This window comes from Lates calcarifer, linkage group LG24, assembly GCF_001640805.2.
Source record: "Lates calcarifer isolate ASB-BC8 linkage group LG24, TLL_Latcal_v3, whole genome shotgun sequence".
In the NCBI taxonomy this organism is placed as follows: domain Eukaryota; kingdom Metazoa; phylum Chordata; class Actinopteri; family Centropomidae; genus Lates; species Lates calcarifer.
Window position 1 is genome coordinate 19,090,344 of NC_066856.1, and position 27,193 is coordinate 19,117,536.

The 27,193-nt window shown below is 43.6% G+C and overlaps 2 protein-coding genes across 2 annotated transcripts in view; both read right to left on the reverse strand.

Annotated features, from left to right (window-relative positions):
- Positions 1 to 9,562, reverse strand: zgc:112982 (uncharacterized protein LOC503771 homolog). The gene is given in 12 exon segments (XM_018679214.2): positions 1 to 150; positions 1,030 to 1,144; positions 1,261 to 1,366; positions 1,446 to 1,582; positions 1,671 to 1,743; positions 1,859 to 1,979; positions 2,197 to 2,366; positions 5,207 to 6,031; positions 6,457 to 6,684; positions 6,686 to 7,102; positions 7,211 to 7,254; positions 9,551 to 9,562. Coding segments are annotated over 12 exon segments (2,262 nt in total). The 3' UTR covers positions 1 to 136.
- Positions 8,936 to 27,193, reverse strand: part of map7d2b (MAP7 domain containing 2b) — a 23,736-nt gene continuing 5,478 nt past the window's right edge. Inside the window, 15 exon segments of the mRNA XM_018679129.2 lie at positions 8,936 to 11,798; positions 12,244 to 12,542; positions 13,244 to 13,335; positions 13,337 to 13,390; positions 13,788 to 13,801; positions 13,971 to 14,034; positions 14,349 to 14,453; positions 14,707 to 14,887; positions 14,968 to 15,106; positions 15,186 to 15,394; positions 15,478 to 15,551; positions 16,606 to 16,724; positions 17,686 to 17,775; positions 20,504 to 20,593; positions 22,904 to 23,075. Coding sequence (XP_018534645.1) covers positions 12,248 to 12,542; positions 13,244 to 13,335; positions 13,337 to 13,390; positions 13,788 to 13,801; positions 13,971 to 14,034; positions 14,349 to 14,453; positions 14,707 to 14,887; positions 14,968 to 15,106; positions 15,186 to 15,394; positions 15,478 to 15,551; positions 16,606 to 16,724; positions 17,686 to 17,775; positions 20,504 to 20,593; positions 22,904 to 23,075 — 1,698 coding nt within the window. The 3' untranslated portion in view covers positions 8,936 to 11,798; positions 12,244 to 12,247.

The following is a 27,193-nucleotide window of genomic DNA, read 5'->3' on the forward strand; positions in this document are numbered from 1 at the left end:
TGTCTACATTGTGCTGTTGATCAGAATCAACACGGGCACAATTCGGCCCAAGACAAAGGACGAAATGTTTCCTTTAATTGGCTGTTTTTTGTTTTTTTTCAGCAACATCCAAATGAAATACCTTCCCATTGTCCAATCACCAGTTAGGACCTACGAATAGCAGAGATAAAGACAGAGAGAGAGGAGGTCAGAGACATTCAGGTCACAGCCAACATGTGGGCCGGTGCAGAAAGCATAAACATTAACAATAGAAGAGGATTTGAGCAGTGTGAACGGAGGAGGAGGAGGCGAGAGGACGGGATTGGACGAGCTCAGGTGTGGTTAGAAGCTGATCAGCGGGAAGGCGAGGGCGGGGGAAACCCTCTTTAAAACGGTAACGTGTCAGGCGGTCAAAGAGCAAAGGGAACGTTCCACTACCCGACAACCTCAAAGACTCAAAATGAAGCTGCCAGGAGAAGCAGCAGTAGGCCTGCAGGGCTGTTACGCAACCAGAGCAAAGAGAGTTCAACGCAGAGTAAATCTGACTAAATGTGTCACAGAGAGTCTGAGATAGTAGCTGCAAATCAGGACTGAACTGTTCGCCTCGCTGGTTTGGCCAGTCGCTGCCAAGATGGTGGGAACAGAGAGCCACAGAGGGAAAAACTGAGAAAGAGCTGGGCTGGAAGTATCAGAGAAACTCTCAACAACACTTTCAGCTAAATGGTAGATGATATGTCTAGATTATTGTTTATAATCATCAAATTTCTGTTGTTTTAGGAGGAAAGTAACAGAAACAGTTACTGAATATTTTAGCAGAATGTGTTCCCTTCGATGCCATCTTAGACCTGGGCAGATAAATAAGTCTACACCACGTTGAGCTTTGTAGATTTGGGGACGTACAAAGTAGTTTTTCTGAACGCTGTCAAAATAAAAAGATGTTTTACCCTGGAAGGAGACAACTCCCTCTGCTTTGTATCGCCTTTTTTGAATCTCACATTTTTCTGTGATTACTGCTGGTTGTGGTATTAGTGTGCAGGGGTGTTCAGTTACCTGCAGGGTTGTTGCGGTGGTTCTGTCGCCTCATTGGTCCACCCCGGTTACCGAACCGATTGTTCCTGCGCTGGGAGCCTGTGTTCGGTCTGTACGGAGCTCCTCTCCTCGGCACCTGCAGAACCAGGTGAGAAAAAGGCTTGAGAGTCATTTTGATGACTCTATAATCTCCACCAGCTGGATCACATGACTAAAAGGTCACAGGTGAAACTCCACTGTAACCCGACTCACCATGCCGCCGTCCCGTCTCCTGCTCTGCTCCTCTGGCCAAGACGAGAATCCTTCGTCCTCCATCTGAGCCATCTCGTCCTTGTCGCTGTACTCTAACCCCGACTCGCTGACACAAACATCAACACGTCAATGTCACGGCACACATTTCCACACAGGGGAGGAAGAAAAGAAAGGTGTAGTCTCACCTGATTGGTCCAAGGGGGCGCTGTGTCATACTGCTCCCTGGTATTGTGACCTTCACCCCCTCCAGTCTCTCCTGCCGCCTCCTCTCCAGGTCGTGCCTCAGGTCTCCTGGGCCTCGCACCGGCTGCTGGCTCAAACCCTGTGGTCACATCATCAATACGATGAATAAAACGAATCAAAAACAGATTTAAATACCACGGTGGTATTAGAGAAATAAGTTTATTTACCTGCAGGGGTCCCAGTCTGGAGAACAGAGGCTCGTCGTCATCAAGCAGCGAGTTCAAATTTAAGCTGAAGCCTCTGCAGAGGAGAAAATTAAAAACCAGGAAAAAGGTTTAAGGAAAACTTCAGTTTCCAATATCACATGTTTAATTTCTTCTCCAATAGATTATGCCTGTCTGACACTGAGACGCACCGGTTTGAACTGAACCTCTCGTCCAACGTCAGCTCCTCTGTCTCCTCTTCAGAGAAGCCGCCTTTCTGTGGAGCTGAGAAACGCTCATTCAGGGTGACCCCATCGTCTCTGAAGTACTGCTCTGCACACACAAACAAGACGCAAGAAACCAGTTATTATTCTGATATTTTGTGTGTGTGCTTTGCTGCTGGTGGTACATAATATATTACAAATCTAAAATAATAAGAGGGAGACCTTCTCCAGAAAACCCAGAGATTAGTTTGGATAAAAATAAGGACAGTTAATAACTGAATTTAAATCACTACATAACAGATGTATGATGTGTATCCTGTGCTGACCTTTGACGTGGTGCACCAGTGTGATGATCTCCTGGGCAAAAGTCCCAGTGTGCACTGCCGTCTCCCGGTACGTCCCCGAGTGCTCCAGCATGGGCAGGAAGTCCAGACGCTGACGACCCACGTTGACCAGGTCTAAAGAGAGCTGCCTGTCTGAGGAGTAACACAACGGGCTGCAGGAGGAGGAGGAGGAGGAGGAGGAGGAGGAGGAGGAGGAGGAGGAAGGTTAGAAACAGGCATGAGGCAAATTTGGTTCCCCTCAAGTTTTGTATTGAACTTTCTGTGTCCATCACATCAAGACAAATACAACAGCTTTACCTTACCACACACTTACCTGTCATGTCTTCCACAACCGACATTACAGTGACTACATCCTATATCCTGACTAAAAAGAGGGATGTTCAACCTCTAAAGTGCACAGAATCATGCAAATTCATCTTTTAATGGATATTTATAGAGGCTTTAAGTGAAAGCCGGAGGAGACCAGGATAACCCTCTTTTTGAGGCAGGGTGAAAGTTCACACTTCTTTTCTCGTCTCTTCTTTAGTTTCAGCTCATCAGATATGTGAACCGCTGATTCTCATGAAGTAGAAACAAGACTCCAGTCATGTTTTATGACCTCTGCTGTTTTTCAAAGTTGCCCAACAGGTTCTTCAACACTTCACTTGTTCCTTGTGGAGCTTTCTTTCACTGTTCATGACATCCTTGTTTCTCTTTGATGGTGCTGAGGATGCTTCAGTTTCTCAGCATTAATGATTATCTTCCTGGCTTCACATTCCCCCTTTAAACAGATGTAACTTCTCCATGTTTTTGTCTATGGATGCAAATTCTCCTTTCAACAGAACTGATGTTGTTTATGTTCGCATTTCTCTTTTTGACAGTACAGGTGAAGCTGAAAATCCTCCATTTATCAGCTTGAATGCGTCTGTGTAAACGACTTCAATCTCTCTTTGGTTTCTCCTTTTAACATCACAAATGTTGCTCTGATTTCTCCATTTTTCAGCACTGATGTTTATGTTTATGGCTTCACTTCACTTCACAGTGGAGATAAGCACCCTCATGGTTTTGATTCCTTATTAAGGCAGCGCTGACGAGGCTGCAAACGCTCCATTTAAAACCACTGATGATGTTGATGCTTTGATTTTCTCCTTTGTTTTTAGTTGATTTAAGGCTTCATTTTCTTCTTTTAAACAGCTTCCATGAATTAATGTTTGGCATGTTTGTCTTCTTTACCTGCCACTTTGGTGAGTAACTGTGATTCACAGGTTTTATTCTTTCTCATAAATGAGCTGCAGCTCATTTTTTTCCGTCTTCAAGTCCCTGTGGTACACAGGACAAGGATGAGACCCCTCAGCTGTTCCTGTTGGTCTCAGCATTCCCGGAGTGAGCATGCTTTGGATTCTCTTTTCCAAAATACAAACGCTCAAACATTCCAGAGGCATGTTTCAGTGGTTCAATAAGTTAAACACAGATACTCCCTGCTCCTCCACACATGGGTGGAAAATGATGCTGGTATATTTCTTGACTTCGGCTGACATGTTCCTCCCACTTCACCCATAACCAATCAGGTTCTTTTAAATCACCAAAACCCTGCTGCAACATGAGAAACAACAGCTCTCATCTCCAAACCACTGTCTTCCTCGTGGGGAACTCAGACTTCCTTAAATTTATCTGACCTCACATGTTTTCACAGAAAACCGTCTGGCTCTGCCAACTTCCCCTCTGAGGCAAGAGCAGTGAACAGACATTTCCTGCACAAGTTTCAGTGTAGTTCGGTTTAACGCCTCGTGATGCAGCTTTTCAGACGCTGAGGTTTGCGTCTGATGAGTCGGCAGCAACAGTGAAAATCAGCTCAACCAGAGGCGGCGTACATAGGGAGCTGTGTGGGGTAATGATGTTGCTCACCTGCAAATCAAACGAAGATGGTTTTCCATTTTCTGTCAAAGTGGCTCCCAAAGGAGGAACGCCACATTACCGAGTGATGACGTACTGCAGCGTGCTCCTACAACACGTGGTGTTTGGAGGGTGTGTGTTTTCACAGTGGCTTTTAGGTGAGAAAACTAGAGTAACAGGTTCAGGTCGTATGTTTACTCTTCCAGGTGTTTCTGGTTTCACAGTGACTCATCCATTTCTGCAGCGCACTCCTCTACACTCCTGAGCGAGACTTCAGTCTTATTCCTCTAAGATCCCTGTGAGTGAAGGCTGCATCTGTCCGTCCTGGGGTGTGTACTCGCTGGCCTGTGGTTAAAATCCTGCCCATGCTATTTTCCCTTTCAGCTTCCCAACACACTTGACCAGTAAAGACGTGCAGTTGTCTCCTACCAACGATCTTTCAGGCTGTCCAGTCTTGTTCTCCATAACCGCTCCATTTGACCAGGTTCAAGAACCCAGAGCAGATGTGAACAGGTGGATTCAGTCACCTGGAGTTGCTCTGCTTTTCCTGATCCATGAGTGAATACCAGGTTCTTCCATTTCATCAGTGCATTTTATTTCCACTTAATTCTTCCACACAAGCATCAAGTGCCAAGTGACTTCTCTCATTTCTGTAGAATCAGATGCAACTAGAGCTGATTTTTATGAAGGAACACTTTGCTTCTGAGGGAATCTTCTTTATTTGAAAAGGTGATGAAGGCTTGTTTTCCAGAAACGCTCCCAACACTCAGCTTCGGATATATGAGCTTCTCCTGGAGTCTTCACTGTGCACTGTGTGTTTCTTTCTGGTGTTAGTCGATCCACACATTTTGACGTGTAGGCAACTTCATATTTCCTGCGAGGCATCTTGATTAGGTGAAATAAAAGCACATAGTTGGCCTTACACCCGAGGATCTCACAGTGTCTGGATCAACCAAATCCTGTTCGGTGGAAATATATTTTGTCTCCAGTGATTATCAGTCTTTCAGCAAAGTCTCCATTTTCTATTAGGTTGTTTCTTTCTTCTTCCAGCAGCAGCTCAGAAAGAGAAGTGTGAACTTTCACCACTCACCCTTGATAATGTGATTAAAACATACTCTACCTGTTTTGGTTAACGGGTCGGCTCATGTCTACTTTGATGGTTAACGTTTCCTCCTTTGCAGCGCTCATGTTATTGCTTTTCAGATCGTTCCATCCGCGCTCCCTCGAACGTGGCATTTTAGGGTCCAAGTCGCCCCTGGGTAGGTGTCGGTCCAGACTTCTGGACCTGTCGTGTTCCCACTGTTGAAGTCTGTCCTCTCCTGCCCAGTTAGACTCCCCTTCGATGGGATCCTCATAACAATCGTCCCTGAATGGTCGGTAACCCGGTCTTTGTTCTTCATGAGGAAGATCTTGGTATTCCTGGGAGGGCTTCTGTAAGTGTGCTGGATTCCTGGGCGGTCCGGTCCTTCCACCCTGTCCATGATTCAACCTCCCTCTCCCAGGGCGAGGACCGCCCCTCCCCTTGTGGTTCACAGGACCATCTCGATTACCATATCTCATTGGATTTGGTCTATCGTGCGGCATAGGGCTCCTCCTTGTTTCAAGAAAGCTGGAGTCTCTCCAGTTATCTTTAAAATGGCGTCCTCTCACGTCCTCCCGATCATCCAACCTGCTGTCTGACGTCCTGAAACGCTCCTGCGAGGAGCCCAGCGGACGGGGACTCCTCTGCCGATCAAAGTCAGGGTCAATATCTCTGTGATCGCCAAACTGTTCCCACTGTGGCAGCTCTCTGCTCTCTGCGATACCGTGATCGTGTTCAATGATGAGTGGTCTCAAGCGCCGAGCGTCTCCGTGGGGGAGGCTCCCCTGATTGTCTCCTCCGAACCCATCTCTGGGTGAGTCAACTGAGTAACGCTGTTCCTCAAAGTCCTCCTCATTCCTGTACCTGTGACAGCATAAGAGCAGGTAACATGGTTCAACAACCAAACATGGAACCGTCGCATCTTCACATCTGCGTTTTACACTTACTCCTGAGATTAGCTTTGAATTTATCTCTCAGTCTAAATCATCGAGTATTTGGATTTAAAAGTAACTATCCTGTGCCATTACAGCTGCCATTTGCATTAACAACTAGAGAACGTACAACATACGGCATGCAGAAATGTTAAAGTGCCAGAGGAGCTTGCAAGGAAAGAAAACTTTAAGCCATGCAGTGTTTGTTAGATTAGTGTTTTGTATGATGAAAATTAAGGAGTGATGACAGACAGTGAGGGATTTTGCTCTATGAAAAAAGAAAGATGAGAATCTTCTGAATTCTTCGTCTCCTTTTTCCCTGCGATAGTGCTGCAAAGCATTTTGCTTAAAATTTACCCAAGGTGATCGGTGTCATCCATTTCTCTTCTTTGCCTTTTAAAGTGGGGGTTCCTCTCTTGATCCTCCCTCCGTCTGCCTCTGTTGGGACCCTGTGCGCTCCTCCTTCCTCTTTCCCTACCTGCTCCCACTCTTTGGTCGTCTATCCTCCCACCGGGACTGACGCCTCTGAACCTCCCTCGCCCTCTGCCCTGCTCCTCTCTCCTCCAGCCCATCCCGGGCTTCTCTCTGTTGGTGGTCTGTGTGCAATCTTTCCCTCGCCAACCTCATGGGGGAGTGAGGCAACCTCCCTTTGTTTTCAAAGCTCTGGAAGTGTTCTCTAAACCCTCCTCTGCGCCTGTCTCCCTCTCCTCCTTCGTTTGGCGGTGGGGAGAGCCTCCGGTCATCATAGCCCCCCGCCTCATAATGAGGTGACGGCCTCCTGCGGTAAAACTCCTCTTCGTCTGGGTGACGCTGATGCCCAAACTGACGGTCATCTGGGAAAGGGGGGGATCTTCTCCGGCCTTCTGGGTACACGTCTTCCCTGAAGTAGTCCCAGTGTTCTTCAGGATCCTCCCTGAGGTGGCGACTCCTGTCCGGCGGATTCCCATCCAGTTCTGCAATGACTTTATAAGGATCAAAGTCTGGTTCCTCCCATGGGAACCTCCTGAAACAGCAGATCACATCACATTACTCAAAAGGAAAAAATCAAAGTGAACGACCGCAAATCATCATTTCTGAGTTTAAATACAAGAAATAACGGCTACGTATTTACCTGTAGCGTGGAGATCGTGACCGTGGTCTCGACATTTTGTCAACCTTCAAAAAGAGGAGAAGTTTTTATTAAGATTAACACAGCTGGGAAAATATACCAGGCCAGAGAGCAGACACTTATTATCAAGGAGAAACGTCCTTCTTACAGAGAATGACGATAAAATAACAAGAGAAGTGTCACTTCTATTCACCCTAATATTTCTGTGTTATTTCTTTAAGCCTGTTTTAATTAATGTATCTAGTGTATTAGTGTATTCATGTATCTGAACAATCAAAGCAGAATACCGTTTGTTTTTAAAGAATGACAACAAGTCTTGTTTCTGACAGGGTTTGCAAAGTTAGATTCAAGACTGTTACAGACATTTTAACACCACATTTAATACGATTATAATATATTATATATGATTCACACACACCAGTAGTAATAATAAGGCCAAGTGCATTTCTTTTAAATTGAAATCAGCACCGGTCCACTGTGTATAACAACACTATCATTAATTAATCATTAAACATGACCTGGATGGGCAGCAGCAAATGGGTTTATGAATGGATGTGTCAGTTTATAAAAAGATAATAAATTGAGACATTAATTATAAATACAAGGAAAAAGACAGTTCCAGACACTTTTTGCTTAAAGCAAAAACAACAACACTTCACTGGTAATCTCCTGTTTGCTATTAAAGCTAAGCTAACGTTACGCAGTTGACTCACCCTCGTCCACAACACACGCCGGGCTACCGCGGCTAACGTTAGCTAACGTTAGCTAAAGCGAGCACAAACACACAAAAACACCTAAATATAACGGTTCGTAATGATAGAATATAACGCCATGTATTAACAAATATAACCTAACCCTAGCTAAACGCGTCGTATTTCCCACTGAAGTCAGAAAATGGCTGTGTGGACATTAACTTCGCTGCGTTGCACAAACCGCCAAACACAGCGAGAGAAGCGCTTCCGCCACGGTCTTTTCACAATAAAAGCACCGCGTGTCTAAATCCACAACAAATCAAACAGACTGTTTATACAAATATTTATGTACAGACTGTGCTCTCTTACAACAAATGAAAAGTATTAATAGCATAAAATAAGAATGCGCAAGTATAATCAGCAACATGCTTGAATTACTAAAGTAAAAGTGCTCATTATTATAAGAATATGAAAAATTCTACCATAATATTTTAATTTAATTTAGAGCATCTGTACAGTTTTTGTGTTGTAACTTTTCATCATCAACAATAGTACTCAACTAATGTGAAGTCTGACATAGTCTCAAGTACTCATTCTGCAGCTCTGTGAACAATGATGTGACATGAAGCATTAATTAGTTTTCTTATGTTGAGCTTATAGGCCTTGAAAATTTTGAGTGTTTAGTAAGTTAAAATTATGATGCAACTCAATTTTTTTTTTAACTTACTATTCGTGTTTTTATTGTCATTCGTTTTCTTTTTGTTTTCCTAGTAGAAAAGGGAATGTGTATTATTTCTAGTGTTGAATTTTATAAAAAATATTAATTCTAAAGCTCAAGAAGGAGTCTAAATTGTAGATGGTGTACTTTTCTTTTTTCTTCTGTTTTATTTTTTTGATGATAATATCTTGCTTTTACCATCCAGGTGTTGGCTCGTCGAATGTTTTATTTTGAAGGTTGGAGGGCTAAACAGGAAGTTGTGTTCTGGTCTTAATAGCACATTTTATTATCTCCAGGATCAGACAGGTAAAAACTCACTCCAGTTTTTGCAGATCAGTTTTAATTTCAGTGCAGCATAAAGTCAATACACAGTGAGATATAATGAGAAATAAAAGTGGCTGCATTAAGCCCTACACTAGATTTGTCATTTCATACATCACTTGTTATGAATGTCAAAGACTAAACATCTCATACAGACTCTGAATCTTTCATCTCACTTCAGTTTGTCACCAGAGGTGTCTGTTTCTCATTATTATACATTTGTTTATTTATCCAGCTCACTGACACAAATGGCTTGATGAAGTTTATTGTTCTTTTTCAGCAGTTTTCCATGCACCACATCTACAATGATATATTCCACCAAGCTGCAGTGTCACAGAGTTTAAGTAATATTAGGATAAACATTATGTCCTTTATTTTTACGTCATATACAGGGGGACCCAGGAGACCCTCTTCTAATGAGTTTCAGCAGAATCTGGAAGCCGACAGGAGCGTGAAAACGTTAAAAAAAAAAAAAACAAACAAAGCGCTGAGGGTTGCAGCAGTGACGGGGAAAACCCCTTTTCCACAACAGGAAACTCTATTTGCACCTGGACCCAATGTTGATTCCTCGCTCCTCTAAAAACATCCCAGTGACAAAGATCACACTCTCACCACCACCACCATCTTTCTTTGGAGTAAAAATTAAAACTAATGTTATCGTTGAGTCCTCAGTATTATTTCTGGAAAATGTGAAGGTTTATAATGGAATAAAGAAGGTTTACATTCAACAATTACACACATACTGCACATGTTGTATTTTTAAGGCTGATTCTTAAATTATTTGACTGTTTTTGGCCAAAAAGCTCAGTAAATGAATTTTAAAAACGGAAGGATTTTAGTATTTTGCACCACACTGACAAACCAGGGGCAAGACTAATGTGGGGAAATCAAATACACAATAATATAAATGAAAAGCTGAATAAGTAGAATGTGTTTTTTCCTTAAATACTCAAACAATTGCACACAGTTTGGTTGGTGGCTCACTGAGAATTCTTCACCAGAATAATATAGCTGGCACCAGACTGTGCTGTAGGGAAAGCAAAAGTACAGCCGAATAAATAAAAGCCAATTTTTCTTAAATACTCAGAAATATGAAGGGAGTTTGGTTAGTGACTCGTCAAGTATTCTCCACCAGAATAACATACCCAGCACTGAATTGTAATGGAGGCAGAAAAAAATCTGCAAACATCTTTAACTGGATGAATAAAAGGTGATTTTTCTTAAATACTCAAAAAAATGCTCAGAGTTTGGTTGGTGGTTGCACTAAGGTGGATGTGGTTCTGCTGGGGGAATGTAGACTTTTTACGTCAGTGTTTCTAAAATCCTGGCTATGGCCCTGATCACCCAGGGATCAGTTCTGGGGCCCCTGAGGTGTCTGTGGCCCCAGGACTGTAATCCAACCTTGCTTTCACGTAACTGCTTCCCGGGTATTTTAGTGGAAAAGGGCCTTTAAATGGCAAAAAGTGCACATGCTGGATGGGTGAAGCACAGAGGACGGGACGCTGACTGCACAGAGGTTTAAGGCCTCAGAGGTGATGAGCTGCGAGGTGGTGACGCTGTTTAACACCAGAGTCTGTTCTGAATCGGTGAGGTATATTTTAGTCGGGGGAGAATGAGCTGAGGTGGAGATGTAAGCGTCTTCAGAGCAGTGAAACACACAACTACTGTTAAGTGCACACTATAAACTGCAGCTTGCGTGGTTACAGTCAGTGCCAGACAAACACACAACACACTGTGTCAATATTTTCCTGACCTGCAGATAAAAATACAGGACATTTTGTATTTTTTTTGTACCCTTTACCCCCCTATGTTTGCGTCAAATCCTTGCTGTGGATTGTTGCTGGTCCACAAAACGTCCATCAATTAAGTGACGAGCAGCAGAGAAACCAAAGCTATAGGCTCTACGTGTTTAACGGGGCGACAGCAGGGGGTTATAATATCAGTCGGTGGTTTTCTCCAGCATCAGGATGACAGGAAATCTACAGCAGACTGGGTTTTACAGAAGTGGGAGTCGCTGTCGGCAGAAGAGCAGGTCAGCGGTGAGATAAACACACAGTAACCATCAGAAACACTGACGAGAAAGAGAGAAACTCCCACACACTGTTGGAGTACAAAGCTACGACCACGGCCATAAAACAGCTCGACTAGCTAGTCCTCACTGAAGATGCTACACAGGATTCACACGACAGCGTCCGTTTTACAGCCTCCCTCCAGATAAACTGCTACAGAGCCGCTCCCTGTCCCTACGACGACGGACTCCACCGCCCAGTCACACCTATTTACAGAGTTTTACAAAAGCAGGGGTGAGAGATTAAAGCGGATGATGCTCGAGTGATATTTGGTGGCAGTGCAGCTGAGCAATATTGGCTTCAACAGACGTCTTAAATGAATTCACGTGTGTAATCTGTAAATGAATCGATGGATGAATGAGAGTGGATTAAACTGCAGATTTTAGCTGCGTCAATCCTCAAAGTTTTAGATAAATAAACCTGACTATGAACTTACATTTACAGTCATTTCACCTCCCTAAACTTCACCCCTTCATATGACAAATGACTGATTTTACTATCATAAATATGCTTCACATTATTTGCATGATTTTGCCAAACTCTGTTGTGTTTCTACGAGTCAAAATTGCCCATTTGCGCTGCCTGAAAATGTGGCCAGAAGCGTAACAGTAATGCGTGTGTGTGGTTTGGTAATACAGGTGAGAAATCAGGTGTTCAGCTGTTGTTCCTTGTGGAAATGATGATTGTTGTAGTTGTAGTTGTAGTTGTAGTTGCAGACGGAGGTGATGGTCTCTTGGTCTGTTTCTCCTGGTTCCTGTTTCTACTGAACCTGCCAGCTCCTGGAAAAGGTCCTGGAAGAGACAAAGAAAACAAAGCACTTTTATTTATTTTAAGATTAATATAAATAATAATAAATAACTTCAGTTTTGATATTTCAGTTTTTTCCAGGTGTTATATTTTGTCTGTTTTAGTGCTGTTGTGGTTTTACAGGAGGTTATATGTTGTTAAATTCTATTCTGATTGAAACTATCTGAATATTTGTTCGTACATTTTCTGTTAAGGCAGCAGAAAACTGCACCTTGCAACCTTGAACCTTTTCAAAATGGCAGCTTCAAATGAAGGGGAACTCCATCTATTTAGTATTGTACTTTCATAAAATTGTGGGTCAAAACAAAGAAAGAAATGTAAAAACTGAAGCAGCAGAAGTTGAGATAACTTCCATATGGGTCACGCTTGGAAAATACTGCATCCTACAATTCCCACAATGCAACTGCTCTGATGGGTACTGTTCTCTACCTGGCTACTGGACGTCCAGTTTGCTCGGCCCGACGCTGTGGATGAGCTGGGTGGACTCAGAGGCGGCGCTGTACGCTTGGATCAGCAGGTTCTTGTTGAGGTCTCCGACCCCGCTGCCGGCCTGCAGCTTCGGGTAGGGGGGCGTCTCCGCGCCCTGTCTCTGCTGTCCTGGGCCCGGGGCGTCCAGGTCCATCAGGTGCTCCAGAGGGCAGCCGTCCGTTCCCTCGGTGACGGGCGAAAACTCCTGAGCGCTCGCCTGCTCCTCCCTGGACACTGGACTGATGGAGACAGATGGAGAACTTAAAGAACAACGATGACAGAGACACAATATTTATATTGATTAGCACTTTTCAAAACACAGCTGCAGTGTTAAATCAGAACTTGTAGAGTCAGATCTGGAAGAAAGCAGCCTCTGTACTTGACCCAGGGCTGGAATAATAAGTAATCGATTACTTTAATAATCAGCTAAACCAGTGAATTTAGGGGTTTTGGACCACTGATCAGATAAAAAACTATTTGAAAGCATCAGTTTTGGTGTTAGGAAACTATAAGGAGCATTTTTAGCTTCTGTTAGACCAAACAAATGATCAATAAATCAAGAAAATGATCAGAAAATGAATCAAAATGATCATTAGTTGCAGCAATAAGTCTTTCTTCCTTCATTTGAGGCACTTTATATAAAATAGTGGCTGTTTGGATGAGCAGAGTTAACACGGGATGACAATGAGATGTAAAAACTGGAAAGAAGAAGCCAGAAAGGCTGATTGGTATGTGGAGAGTCACCTCAGTGCAGACAAAACTTGGCACAGAAACTAAAACCAAAGAGAACCGACACACAAGCAGTATGAAAAAGAACCTGTCAATGTTATATTTTAAAAAAATCAATCTGAAACTGAGCGTGAAGTTCTGCAGCGTTACCAGAGTCATGGACGGATGAGGACTTCTGAGAGTCATGTGGACAGTTAACAGAGTCTGAGAGAGACAAACAAAGACGTCTCACCTGACGTCCATGGACTGGACTCCGTCAGACAGCTCGTCCACGCAGCTCTTATTCTCCAGGGGTCCCAGCATGATGATGGGGGCTTCAGCAGGGAGTCGGGATGTCTTCCTCCAAAGTGACTGGAGCCTCAGGCTCTCGTGTCAGACGCTGCAAAAACACAGACATGAAACACAACTTTCTGCTTTAATGTTCCAGTTAATGGAAATATGAAGCTCGTGGGAGCTCACTGTTCTGTTGAGACGTTTCTTTCTAGATAATATGTTGGACAGATTTTCTGATGTGCAGGGATTAGACGGCCTGTGCTGATGAAACAGTAAGGTACAATAAGCCACTTCAGGTCAGAGAGTTCAGCAAAACGCTGCAGTGTTCTCAGGGTTGGTGTTACTGCCAATAACCATCAGGAGGCACTGTCCCGCTGCCTGTCTAACACTGCTGAGTCACACTGCAGCTGAGACCGAATCTCATTCAATTTCTTTAAAAACTGATTGTGCTGGAGAAACTAAAAAAACAACAGGGGCTGTAAAAAACTATATTTTGCACCCACATAAAAAAGTGAAACTAAAGAGGAGACACGGTGAAGAGCAAGTCATGAAAGGAGTCAAAGAAGAACAGAAGTAAAAGACTAAATTTAAATTGTGCTGGTGCAGATAATGAAGCCATGAGGGAGATGAGGGCATGAGTGTGGAAGTGTGTGGGAGTTGTATTAAAGGATGTATTTAACATTCACCTGAGGCGACAGATGGAGGCTCCACCTCACTCTTCCTTGTTCTTTTCATAATCTCCTCAATTCTCTGTTAAAACACATGAAACACAAATCGAAAACAACTTCCATTTAGTGCCTTCTCTGGAGCTTTGGTCAGGTTATGATCTTCACCTGCAGTCGTCATAAAACTGGAGATTGGAAAGTTTCTTTTCAAGACAACAAGGCAAAAATCAATCTGCTGATGAAGATCATGATGTGAGGAAAGCTCCAGAACATCTGCCGACTGCGGTTAGTGAGATTTATTAGAAGTAGCTGTGTTATTACTTTATGTCAGACACTTAGAGACAGCCACTGATTCATTTAGAAGTGGTCTGTAATTTATAAATCAGATCTCTGTGGCACCTTCTTCCTCTGCAGTCGCTCCTGCTCCTCCTGGATGTGCAGCAGCTCTCTCTCCTGCCTCTTCCTCTCAGCTTCTTTCTGGGCTCGCAGGAAGGCCTCCTCCCTCTGAAAAACATCCACAATCATTCACTTTTTCCCTCCATAACCACACTCAGGGTTTCTGCAGGCGTCACAGAGTTATTAAAAATCAGTTATTCGCTGTTTAATTCAAGTAACATGCCAAACATTTTGTGGCTCCAGCTCCTCAAATGTGAGTTTGTTGCTTTTTATTAAAAATATTTAAGAGCTGAGTTTTGTTGTTGCAAAAGTGAAAAATGAAATTAAAGCTCATGAGGAATGATTTAGAATTTTGTATCACCTCTCTGTCCAGCTGATCCTGCATGTCCTTCCATCTCTGCTCCTTCTGTCGTCTCTCCTCCTCCTCCCTGTTCCTCCTCTCCTCCTCCCTCCTCACCCTCTCCTCCTCGGCCTGCCGTGCGGCTCTCTCCTGCCGCTCTCTCGCCTCCTGCTGCCTCCTCTGCTCCTCCTCAGCCCTCAGCCTGAGGGAACACACGATGGTTTGAACCAGGAAATAGTCATCTCTGACATTTTCCAGCAGTTCCAGTGAACACACACACACCTCTCCTCCTCCTGCCGTTGTCTCTCCTCCTGCTCCTTCTGTATTCGGGCCAGACGTCGTCTCTCTGCCAGCAGCCTGGACGCCTCCTCAGCATCCGTCGTCCCACCAACACTCCTGCCTGTGGGTGTTCCTGGAGACTCTGTGTGAGGAGAGGGAGGAGGCGTTGCAGTACGAGCGATCAGATAAACGTTGTGTTCATGTGCTGTAAAGGCCTTTACCTGCGGTCAGTTCTCTGCTGGTGGATTTGGGGATCTTCTTCTCTGAAGTTTCAGATTTGGTTGATTTCCTCTCCAGGGTGCTGTGACCTTTGACCTCAGTGTGACCCCTGTCGTCGGCGCCGGGGGTGGTGGCTCTCTGCCTGAGCGGGGAGGGGGGGTACTGTCCGGGAGAGCAGGGAGACTGGGCGCGACTCCTGGTCGACCTCACCCTGGAAACACACACATCACGGTCACAGGTCTTCCAGGTGAGGGGTAGGTGTGTGTGCGGAGGGGGTGTGTGTGTGTTTCATACCGTTTCGGTGTGGCCGGGCCTTTACTGTTGGCCCTGAAGGAAGCACTGCGGACCGGTGTGTTTGGAGTCTCCCCCTGCAAATCAGACTGAAAATAATACTTCAGTGCAGAAGTCAGCATTAAGCACTAAATCTGTTTAAAGCAGCAAAGTTCAAGGAGGTCAGTTAAAGACGTTGTGCATAGTAAGTGCTAATTCAGCTTGGGTTTCTCTGTCCGTGAAGGGAAGCCCACCAGACAGGCACTGCAGCAGTTGAGGCGAATGTATAGAAATATATTTCTTTTATATATTTATTGCAGTGTAAGATCCAGGCTGTAACACTATATAGGAATATACCACTGAGAATGACTAATGCTTGAAGATGCTTGGTGCAGCTTTCTGACTCATTCACTCACTACAACATTAATTTTTAAACACAGGAGTGTACAGGACAGTACAGTTAAGTAAGTACTGCTCACTGAGAGGCCTGACAGCTGCAGAAGAACCTGACACGACAACGAGATCTTGTCAAACTGATCCATTGCTTCTGCATCTTTCTGGCCTGGCAAGAATTATATTCCTGTTTTGGTTGAGTGTAAGAAGAGGAATTGGATATTTGTAAGTGTTACAGTTAAGATTTAATCCAGTTCTTATGTTCCAACATATTTAGGGAGTTTTGTGTTTTTTCCTCACAAGATCCTGTAATAGAAAGTGAGGCGGAAAATAAAGAGAAAAGCCAAATAAGCTGCAGGTTATAAACAGCCGACAAGAAGAATAATGAGCCTCAGCTATAACATATAACTTCCCCTGATCCCCTGCAGCCTGGTTTTCTCTTCTGTATTCTGATGAAACAATAAAAAAAACCTCTTGGGATTTCTAAGTGAGTGTCAGCATCTACGTTGAAACTTGCTGGTTAAACAGATGGTGGAAGGAATAAAAACAAATAATTTCCATATGTTTATCTTCTTTACAGAAGCCGACAAAGTTCTTGACTGAAGCAGTGGTATTCTCTTTCCAAAAGGGATTAAAAGATGTACTGTACAGATATACTGTATGTGGAGAAAGTCTCTTGTGTTTACAGTTCTACACGTTTTGAATCTGCAGGAATGTGAGCACCTCAGTCATAATGAGGCTGTGAGTGTGAGGTCTGACCGTGGGTGTTTTGGCTTTGGACGTCTCTTCGGGGAATCCAGCGATGCTCCTGCGGTTGGAGGAACTTCTGTACGGTCTGTGGTTGTTGGGGGAAGCTGTTCGATGGGACACAAAAGACACTGATGGGTCACAGACACACACACGCACACAGATGGAAGAGAAAAATCCACACAAAAACACAAATGTAGACATCGATGTGTTGACACAGAGAAATTAGGAACTCCCGTCAGTGAAGGAGACAGACTTGTTCCTGAAATCCTAAACCCAAAGAAACATTTCACATTAGAATTGAATGCTTTTCGTATTTGAAATCTGTGAAATCTGTTCGCACAAAATCAGCATACCGTGCAAAAATGTTCATTTGTCCTTTAAGTAATATTTGCATAAACCAAATCAATAAATCTGCCAGTGGAATTTGATTATTTCAACCTGTTTTTAATTTAAAAAATACTCTGTTCAGCAGAGGAAAAATTAGACTTTGTGTGGAGGTGAAGTACAGGGGAGCAGGGAAAAATACTTCAACAATAATGAGATTTTGCACCTACTTTCACATCTAATGCAAACAGAGAAAGATGTTTATTTACTGATTGTATTTTTGGGTGGATTCGATCCATTATGTTCAGTATGTCCCCTTATCCTGTGCAGGCGAATATCCCTGAACAGTGTCTCCTTACTTTCCAGCTGCCAAAACCCATGACAGAGGAAGAGGTGCTTATTTACTCTGCTGGAGGATGTTGAAGCCTTATTATGCAGCCTGAGAGGAGCACTGCAGGCACTACTCAGAGCTGAAATAACCGTCTTCTTCCTGCATTGATTTTGGTTAAAAAAATCATTGAGTCGTAGTTTTAGTTACAGTTAAAATTCTCCTAAAAAGATCTAAGATCGGAGCATGAAATGAGTGAAGTTCTTTGCTCTTTGTGGTAAAGAGGCAAAAATGATCTGTCATTAAGTATCAGGTTCAGTATCATTCAACGTAGAGTATGTTAAGGTTTTGTGCAGCATGGCCTTCAACCCATTCTGCACCTACAGCTTTTATAAAACATTCATGAGTACGATCTGAGTGTGAACTATCTTTCTCACCTCTCTCTGGTGAGTGGAGAGCAGCTGAAGAGTTGGAGAGCTGTTTGTTCAGTGGTGGATCCATGGCGGGCGGAGACAGGAAGTCAACGACTGATTTAAAAAAAACACAATCACAAATCAGCCACACAGACACATACATGACTGTAAATCAAAGTACAGGCTGCTGCGGCTGATGGAAATGTCACGGATAGGTTCAATAAACGTCCCGATCCCAAAACAAACACACATCACACGACAAACACAAAACTGCCAGCTCACACAGAAAATAATCCTGCTGATCGATGAGCCGTGCAGGCCACTGAATGAATTAACCTTGGTGATGTAAGACAGGAGTGAAGCAGCAGAGAGCTGAGACCGTCTGCAACCTGCTTCATCATGAAATGGAGGAGAATGACACAGAGATGCAGATGATGCAGTCCCATGAAACTGAGAGGAAGATGTTTCACAGGGCACCTGAAGGCACCGCGACGACATTCAGAGAGGAGGAGGAGAAAATGAGCCTCGAAACCAATCAGGATATGTTCATGCATGGTGGAACTTTACAACTGACAACAACCAGATTAGTTTGATAGTTTGATTCGAGGGGAACGTCGCCAGAGTCAGCCTCGTAGTTCCATGTTTATCTGTTCTCCCTGTCCCGGTCTGAACTCGTTTTCCCCTCTGATGAACTTCTCTGCACCCGTCCTGCATTCACACTGCAGGCAGTTAAACTGTAATATTATAAAACAACTCTCTTATGTTTCAGCACAAACTGGGGATCAAGTTATTACTTTAAAACAGAATAAAAACGTGTCATTTCTCAGTGAGATTTCCCTCAGGTTTTGAGCTAAAATGCAGCGGCAGTTCAGCTCAGCTCAGCACAGCAGCTGCATCTGTAATATGGGACAGGGATGATTGGAAATGTCTGGTGGATGGTGTGTGTCTGTGTGTGTGTGTGTGTGCATAAGTCCATGTGTTTGTGTGAGAGTGTGTTTCGATCTGATTGCTCTTGCCTGTGTGTAGGTGGGGTCTAATAAGTTTCACAGATAGCTACAGGCTGAATGTCTGGTATGATGCATGGTGTGTGTGTGTGTGTGTGTGTGTGTGTGTGTGTGTGTGTGTGTGTGTGTGTGTGTGAGGAGTAACTGGGTGTTTTACAGACCGGGTTCCCTGCTGAGAATGATATGTATGCATCGCTAAACATGGCTCTGGGCCAGGAAGACAGGAAGCAGAGCAGCCCTTTGTTGTGATGAAGGTGGGGGTGGGGGAGTGTGTGTGTGTGTGTGTGTGTGAGTGTGAGTGTGTGAGTGTGTGTGTGAAGCAGGGGCTCCAAACCAGACACTCATTAGCCACAAAGGAGAACGTGAGTGAAGACATGAACTGTGAACTGTAGGTGAAAACTGCCTCTGTCTGTTACACACTCACACTTATACACAGAAAAACACATATATAGTGTGCACACACACACAGTCAGTGTTGGAGGTCAAACATTTGTTTATGTTTGTTTGTTTAAAGCAGCAAAACTGAATTTAAAGTATTTTAGATTTTCTCTACATCATTATTTTTACGATGAATTTCACCAAATTGGTGTTTTGTTGTTTCGGAGAAAGATTTAGCTGCAACACTCAACTCAATACTCAAGCAGAATATAAAGATTTAATTAATGGTTAAATGGATTCTGCTGTACAAACACATAATTTAGAAAAACACAGGTTTAATAATATAGAATATGTATATACTAAATGTTCTGATAGCTGATAAACACCACAGTATAGTTTATTAGAAACAATATATTAAATGTTTGTGCACTGCTTAAGTAAAGCGTTGAGAGTATTTTCCAGCTTCTCCTTATTATGGGATTTCTTTCTGTCTTGAAGCTTTATTATTTGATTGTTTCAATAAACATCATATCTTTACTCATGTGGATTCATTCAAGAGAAATAAATTCAAGGAAAGAGAATGTAATTTCTCTCTGTGGGACCGACTCTGCTGTCGTTTTCTTTCTGTATGGGATGTTATCAATGTTACTAAATAAGGTCACACTAGTTAAAGGAGCATCGCCGAGGCCACGTGAAGTTATTTTAAAAATCAGATTTAGAATCTGCAGTGTTTTAATCAGACGACTGTGAATCTACAGCACAGCAATTCTGCTTGATATAAATGGCAGAGACTCAGGCTTGAATTTAAATTCATTTTTGGCAGCACAGGCTGTATATTCCTCCGGCTCATTTGAGTAATGATGTAGACAAGATGTGTTTGATTTGCAGTGCTTCTGCCTAATTTGGAAACACGTTTCTGCATCTGCAAGTCTGCAAACACCTTCAGATTCGAGTGCAGATTTTCTGCCACGATATTTGCAAATAAGATCAAAAATAAGAAGACTGGACACAGGAATCTGGATTTCTACCTGAACAATAACTCTAAAAATAAATAGATAAATAAATCTGTGTACTTCCACCATTTGCTTGTTCGTTTTAGCTCCATTTTGGGTGTCGGCTCAACTCAAATGCTGGATATTGTTCTCGATAGGAGCGCAGATAGGTGCAATATGTAGTTCAGATTTTAAAACCTGTGCAAACTACAGTTATGCAGAAAGCTCTCTGCTGCATTCCTGTGTAAAAACATAACATAACTGAAAATATACTGAGTAAAAAAAGAAGACTGCAGTGAAATCACCAACAGACACAGGACACACACTTCATTAAGCACATCACAGCCGGTGTGACAGCACAAAGACGTCCACACACATGCAGACACAGGAACAGCTGCAGGTGAGACAGCAGGATTGGTGGTGGAGAGCGGTATGAGCGTGGCACACAGAGAGTCACGTGGTCTGTACCGTTGCGGGATTGGCTGGCGCTGGAAGCAGCGGGAAGCTCATTGGGCTGAGCGGAGCCAATGGCATGGCAGGGCGGGGTCTTAGGGTTACCTGGGCAGCAGGTGAAGCAGAGCGAGAAGCAAAGCGTTACACGCGCTCACACACTCGTTCATTCACACGGGTAACAACCAAACTGAAGAAAAACAAACGGCACTCTGCACAAGATTCCCAGCAGGAGGCGTCACATCAAAACCTTACTGGGAATTGTCATCAGGTTGGACAAAACAAGATCGCAGATGCAACATGAACAGGCCAAGCTGAGGAACAACCCTCACATGGCTGAAAAGGGTGAAGCATCATGCAGTAAAGCAGTAAGTAGACCAAAGCCACAAGGGTAATGCCTCCTTCAAAATTAACTTCTGAGGTTACAGAGGAAGTCTAGTAAGTGATATGCGTTTGATTAAGGGAACCATTGCTGCAACTTTCTAAAGCCGTGAGTATGCAGCCAGATCTGAAACGTCTCTCATTTCTTTTTCCATTGGTTGCTCAACTATTTGAGGCAATTTTCACGTGAGCAGTCCAAATTCAACGCCATGAATGTCGTCCAGTTTTTAAACAAGTGGTGGAGTCGTTTCTCTCTGAACCAGGATCACCAGAGTCAGGAGGATTCATCCAATGGGGACCATGAATGTCTGTAAAATCCATCCAGTTGTTATTGAGATATTCCAGTCTGGTGGACCGAGATGTTATGAGGCTAAAATCAACAAAAAGACCTGTTGCAAGTGTAGTCTGTCAGAATATGGACTAGTTCCTGTTGCAGTTGAAGCAAATACACTATTGTGAATGACAGTAATAAACACTGTAAAGTAACATACTCATACTAAAAACAACGTTTGAAAGCACAACTCAATCCCTTATCATCAAGTTCTATGCCTTTATTTTCCCCTTTGTTCTCTGGTCAGGAAAATCATCTCTGATTGTATCATATATTTTGTATTATCTTATTTTTGCAGTGTTTGGAAACTTTTTTAAAAAAGTTTAAAGTAGGTTTGGCTGCAGGGCATGAGTTTGTAATGTCTGACTATCAGCTTCCTGTTGAATTATTACCATGCTGTTACAGCTGGTTGTTTTATAGCCTGGAAATATTTTCGGCCGATCAATTGCCTCCATATTTCTTTCAAAGCATAAAGCTTGGAGTCTGTGATGATGTATTCCTGGTTCAGAAAAGCCCCACACTCCTGCCATGATGGACTGGACATCTTGTTAGATACAGAAAAGGCAGTTATTATCACTGCACTGATTTCAAAGTGGACCATCTTAGTAGCCGAGAAAAATACGCAGCGTGAAACACACACTTTGCGTCGTTGGTGAGTCTCTGCCCTTTAATCGAGTGGAGCTGTAAAATGAGACGCTGCTGTTTCTGCTGCAGTGAGCGTTCTGCTGGGCCCGACAGATCCCAGAGCAGCCTCTCTGCCAGTCAGCCGGGCCGGAGCCAGACGAGCTGCTGCGGGTGGACCCTGATCCCAGGTCAGTGCCAGAACGGCGAGGCTGATGGGTACTGTGAATAATTGATGGCGTTATGAATGCACCACAGGATCTCGAGCCTGGCTGGTGGCGCTTTTTTGGCCTCATGCTGGCCCGACGTGACGGCAAAAATATCTCGGAAAAGGCGAGGAGGGGAGGGGGAAGTGACACGACAGGAAAAGAAAGAGGCGTAAAATGAGAAAGATGGATGCTGGCACAGTAAACAGCCTCATGTCGCACTTAGTCTGCGTGGCCTTGTTGCGTTCAAGGTTAGATGTGTAACTCCTGTTCTTCTGGGGATTAGACCTGTCTCCCATCTCGGAAATAAAACAACAGAGCAGTGACACACACATATAAACACCCATGCACACACACACACACACCTGTAGCACATTTACAAGCCCAAACCACAAGCTAACACCAGTTTATAAGCACAACTTCAGTGTGTCTGGTCACACACTGGTGAGTGTAAACACACACAGCCTCTCCTAACCCTGATGATGTTGAGACAAAGCGCTGAGCAGCTCCTGCATTGCAGCCTCCACACCCTTTTCCATCCTCTGCCCTTCTCTTTTCTTTTGCTCCATCACTTCATCTCGTCTCCCTCTCGTTATCCTCGTTTCAACTGCTCTTTCTCCGCAGCCGCCCTCTTCTGCTTTGTCGTCCCTACCCTTTCATCCCATCCCACCATCCCCCTCTTCCTTCTCCCCCTGACCTCCAGACCTCCTCCCCAAACACCTCTCCTCTCTTCTTCTCCGCTCCCAGCCCCCATCCATCAGCTGTATCCACCCGTTTGCTCTCCCCCTGTGCTACATCTCAAACCAACCCTCCACTGACATCATCACAATCATTCTCAATCATCTTCTTTCTCCATCATCCACCTCCCATCATACTCACCCTCTACTCCATCAGGCGGTCCTCCCCACGTCCACCGTTTGGGCCTGTTATCCAGGTGGTCCCGAGCCTCCCCTCCAACACCTCCTCCTCCTCCTCCTCCTCCTCCTCCACCCCCTCCTCCTCTTGTCTCGGCGGTCCCGGCTCTCCGGCGGACCAGGGCCTCCAGCCTCTCCTGCTCGTTGCGTTCAGAAACAGGGAAGAACAGACACTCTCTCACTGAGCCATCGCTACGGCGACGGACGCCCGGCGATGCGCAGGGAGACGGCTGCGCCATGGTTACCGCATGCAACCACGCAGCAGCAGCAGCAGCAGCAGCCTCGCCCCTCCGCGCTCTTCACACTTGTCTGAAAACTGCCTGGTGGCGGTCACCAGCGCTCGATCGTTTCGCTCGTCTGTCGCTCACTGATACATAATACAGCAGCTCTCTCTCCTCCTCTCTGCCTCTCTCTCTCCGTCTGCCGCTCCCTCTAGGTAGCACTGATTCCCTCTCTATCTCTCTCTCCCACCTCACAATTGTTCACCCCACCCTCACTCTCTCTCTCTACCTCGATCTCTCTCTCTCTCCCTAATGACTGTCTATTTCACAGAGCACTTTAACCAGACAGGAGGGGACAAACTGCAACCCGTCACCACCCCCACACACACAGTGGGTGGATTGGATATTGATACTGGTTGCATTTGTTTTCATCTCCAGTCTCCTTCATGCTTCCTACCCTCCTCTGCCTCTTTCCTCCACAACAAAAACAATACAATATACTTGATACATCATAAAATATCACAATGATTTGAAGAGATTTCATGGGTTATTACAGGGTTTCTGTAGAGTATGATGGAGAACCATAGAGGGAGCATATGGTTGAGGGTTATTTATCAAAGTTTGTCAGTGATCCCTGTATGATTGATCAAATTGCTGCAATTTGGACGCAGATTAGTGGCAGGAAACTGATCTCTTTTGGCTCTGTTTTTGGTCTCCACCACCTCCTGAGGGAAATATCTGGCTCTTTGGCTGCTAAATGCTCCACTGTGTCCACCAGCTAGACTCTAACTGTGTGTGTCTGCTGTTTGCTGCTGAGCAGGTAGTGAAAAGTGGCTTTTTACAGCTTTTTCCTCAGAAAAAAAACAAAAAACAACAAAAACAAAAAACTGCCTGCTGCAGCTGAAAACGATTCTCTGAGAGCAGTGGGAGTAAAGTTGTGGTCCGGACAGATAAACAAAGACCTGAAACTCAGAAAGTATTGATTACAGCTGCTTTAAGTTCACTTATCTGTTTTGCTGAAATTGACATTTGCTTATAATGAGTCAGTGAGTTTCCTCGCTACTATAGCGAGGTAGTTACCCCTGCAGCACAATCCCACCTTTAGTTTATAGCTGTACATGTCCTGACAGCTGACAATCAACATTATTACCTACAGCAGGCAAAATTTAAAACCTTTTACATTCTTTTTTTACTGAATTCACTGCCTTTTAAAGCTTTTTCAGACCTGCAGATGCTTTGTATTATGTCACATTATTAAAGGAGACCTGCCTCTACCTTCCTCTTAGTCTCACTGCTGCATATTGATCACTATGTAAATATCTCATTGACGTTGCTCAGTGCAAACCAATAACCTTCAAGGCAATCACTGGTGCATTTGGAATTTCACAGACATCTGTACTGCATAGTTGTGATATTGATGAAGGTCAAATAAATAAAGTAGCATCTTGTCATTGAGTGTGACCCTCTTCTGGTGTCGTTTGGGTGTGGCATCAAAATCCTGTTCCAAGCATTCAAGTGGATGGTTAAAAATAAAAAGCCTTTTAAATAAATATGGGCTCATACATTATAAAAATACATCAATGAGAACACTTGTCTTCCACTGGACGTCCAGTTTCGTTTAAGATAATTGACTTTTTTGGACACATTTAGTATATTTATTGATGTGTTTATTAATTAATAGAAAGTAAATAGTAAACCTGTATTTATTTAGATTTTTTAAAAATGTAATATTTGTTTATTTCCTTCTCTGTGAGGATCGGTGTTTATGATCACATGCAGACATTATTTTGTTGCTGCAGGGCCTGAAAAGGACATAAAGATTTAATTTGGGATAAGAGACAACTCTCTTTCTCTTTTACCGCGTCGATCTTTGAGTTCCTGCTCGACATGTGGACCAGCTTTCTGTTTACAACCACGTCTCATACTGGTTTTTCAATCAACAACTCTTATGGTGGTGGTGTTTGCGAGCAGACAGCAGTTGCGTATACAGTAACTGCACAATATAAAGCTGATACACTGGTCTGGAGAATGGTCTAAATATAAAAGATGGAGAGGCCCCACCTCAGCATTGTGGGGGGTGGTTGTTTGCTGAAGGTGCATGCAGAGTCACGCACCAGCTGCAGGAGGGAGGAGAGAGAGGGTTTAAAGGGAGAGAGGGAGGTGGCAGAAATGTGTAGTGAGGGAGGGAGTGATATAGATATACTGAAGATATAGATCAAAGAAGAATAAAGCAGAACGGATGAGCAGACTGCAGCCATGAGTCATTTGCTGCAACTTGATTCAGGTCTGTGGGAGAATCTGACAAACACTGACAATTAATATAACATAGAATAGTATATGGTATAGTATAATAAAGTAAATAAAGTACAATAAAGTAATCCTGCCAGGGCTGTGCAAGCTAATTAAACCACCCCTGACTTTATTCACAGATGCATAAAATTATGACTCTTGATTTTTGTTTTATTCGTCAGGGGCAGTGCATTAATCCAGATTAATTAAAAGGCAAATGTGCCACAGTTAGTCATAATGTACTGATTTACATCTGCAGTGCTTCATCATCAATCAAAATATTATGCATTACAAAACTGATGACCCTAAACCAAACTCCCAGCAAATTTTAAACTGAAAATTTAAAAAAATTGCATAAAAAAGCCTCTGAAATTAATTTATTTTTGGGCTTTAATTATCACAAAAACAATATAGAGTAGAACGATTAGTCAGTTAATCAATTAGTTTATTGGTGTAAGATAAATTAGCAGCTATTTTGAAAATCATTTAATTGTTAAAAAGTGTTTTTCAGGAGCTTCTAAAATGTGAGGATTTCCTGTTGTTCTTTGTCATATCGTAGTTAATATAGTTCATTTAAATACTTTCAGCACTGATAATCAGACAAAACAGTCCAACAATCCAGAAAATAATGCATTAGACAAAACAAAACTTTAGATTTAAGTCCTATATTAACTCCTCATGTAACCTGGTTTGTACTCTTCTGTATAATCTGTATCACATTGATTATTTTTCCTGCTCAGAGGAGAAATATGTGCTTGTCACAGCACTGCGAGCATCGACTGTCTGTTCCAGTAAACGGCACATGATACGCTGGCAGTGATGTCATCCCCCCATGAGACTGACCAATCATTATGTCATTAGATTATGCATATGAGTGTGTGGAGGATGGAGGGAGGAGGGGGCTGTTAGCATGCAAACAGAGCCTTTAAATCAATAGAGACAGTGAACCCCCCGAAACCCTCCCCTCTGAGATGTGAATGGTGAACTCTCTGTGGACCGTGTCACTGACTCGGGACTTGTTAACCCTTTATGTGCTCCTCACCATCTCAACAGGCGCTAATAATTTATGCTCCGGGTCGAACTGGCGGCATTACTGCACAAACACAGCAGATAATTCATGTTGGACTCTGCAAAGAGATTATAATAATGATAATATGAGTCGATGGTTCTCAGCCAAGTGATGCCCACTCATGACTCATGCAGAGCAGTGAACAAAGTGATGAGTCTTGTTTGTGTTTTCTGAGAAAAAGGCATGTTTTTATTTATTTATCTTGGACACTACAGGCTTTAATCAGGTTCTCTGCACGGGAACAACCTGCCACTTCTGATGCAGAAAACCCTGCCTGAACTTCTCATGTTCCAGTTGAGTGCACACAATTGGTCAGCCGACAGAAAGTCATCACAGCTTCTGCATTAATTACTTGCTATTCCCTTTAACTCTGGTTCGGCCTAACAACAGCTGGAAACACACCGACTCTAGTTATGGATCGACTCCATTAATTCAGCGTCGGGGAGCAGATAGTTCAGAGAGAGAAAAAGAGAGGAGGAGGATCACTGGTGCTTGATGTTTCTCATCACTGAAGTCAATCGTTCCTGTTTCATCCTGAGGTCTTGTTACTGAGTCAGAGCTTGTGAGTGTGTGATGGAGGGGTAAGATGAAGGGGTAGTAAACAAGATCTGGTAGCTGACATTTATATGAACGCTGCATTTAGAGCAGGACACATAAGTAGCTGAGGAACATTTGG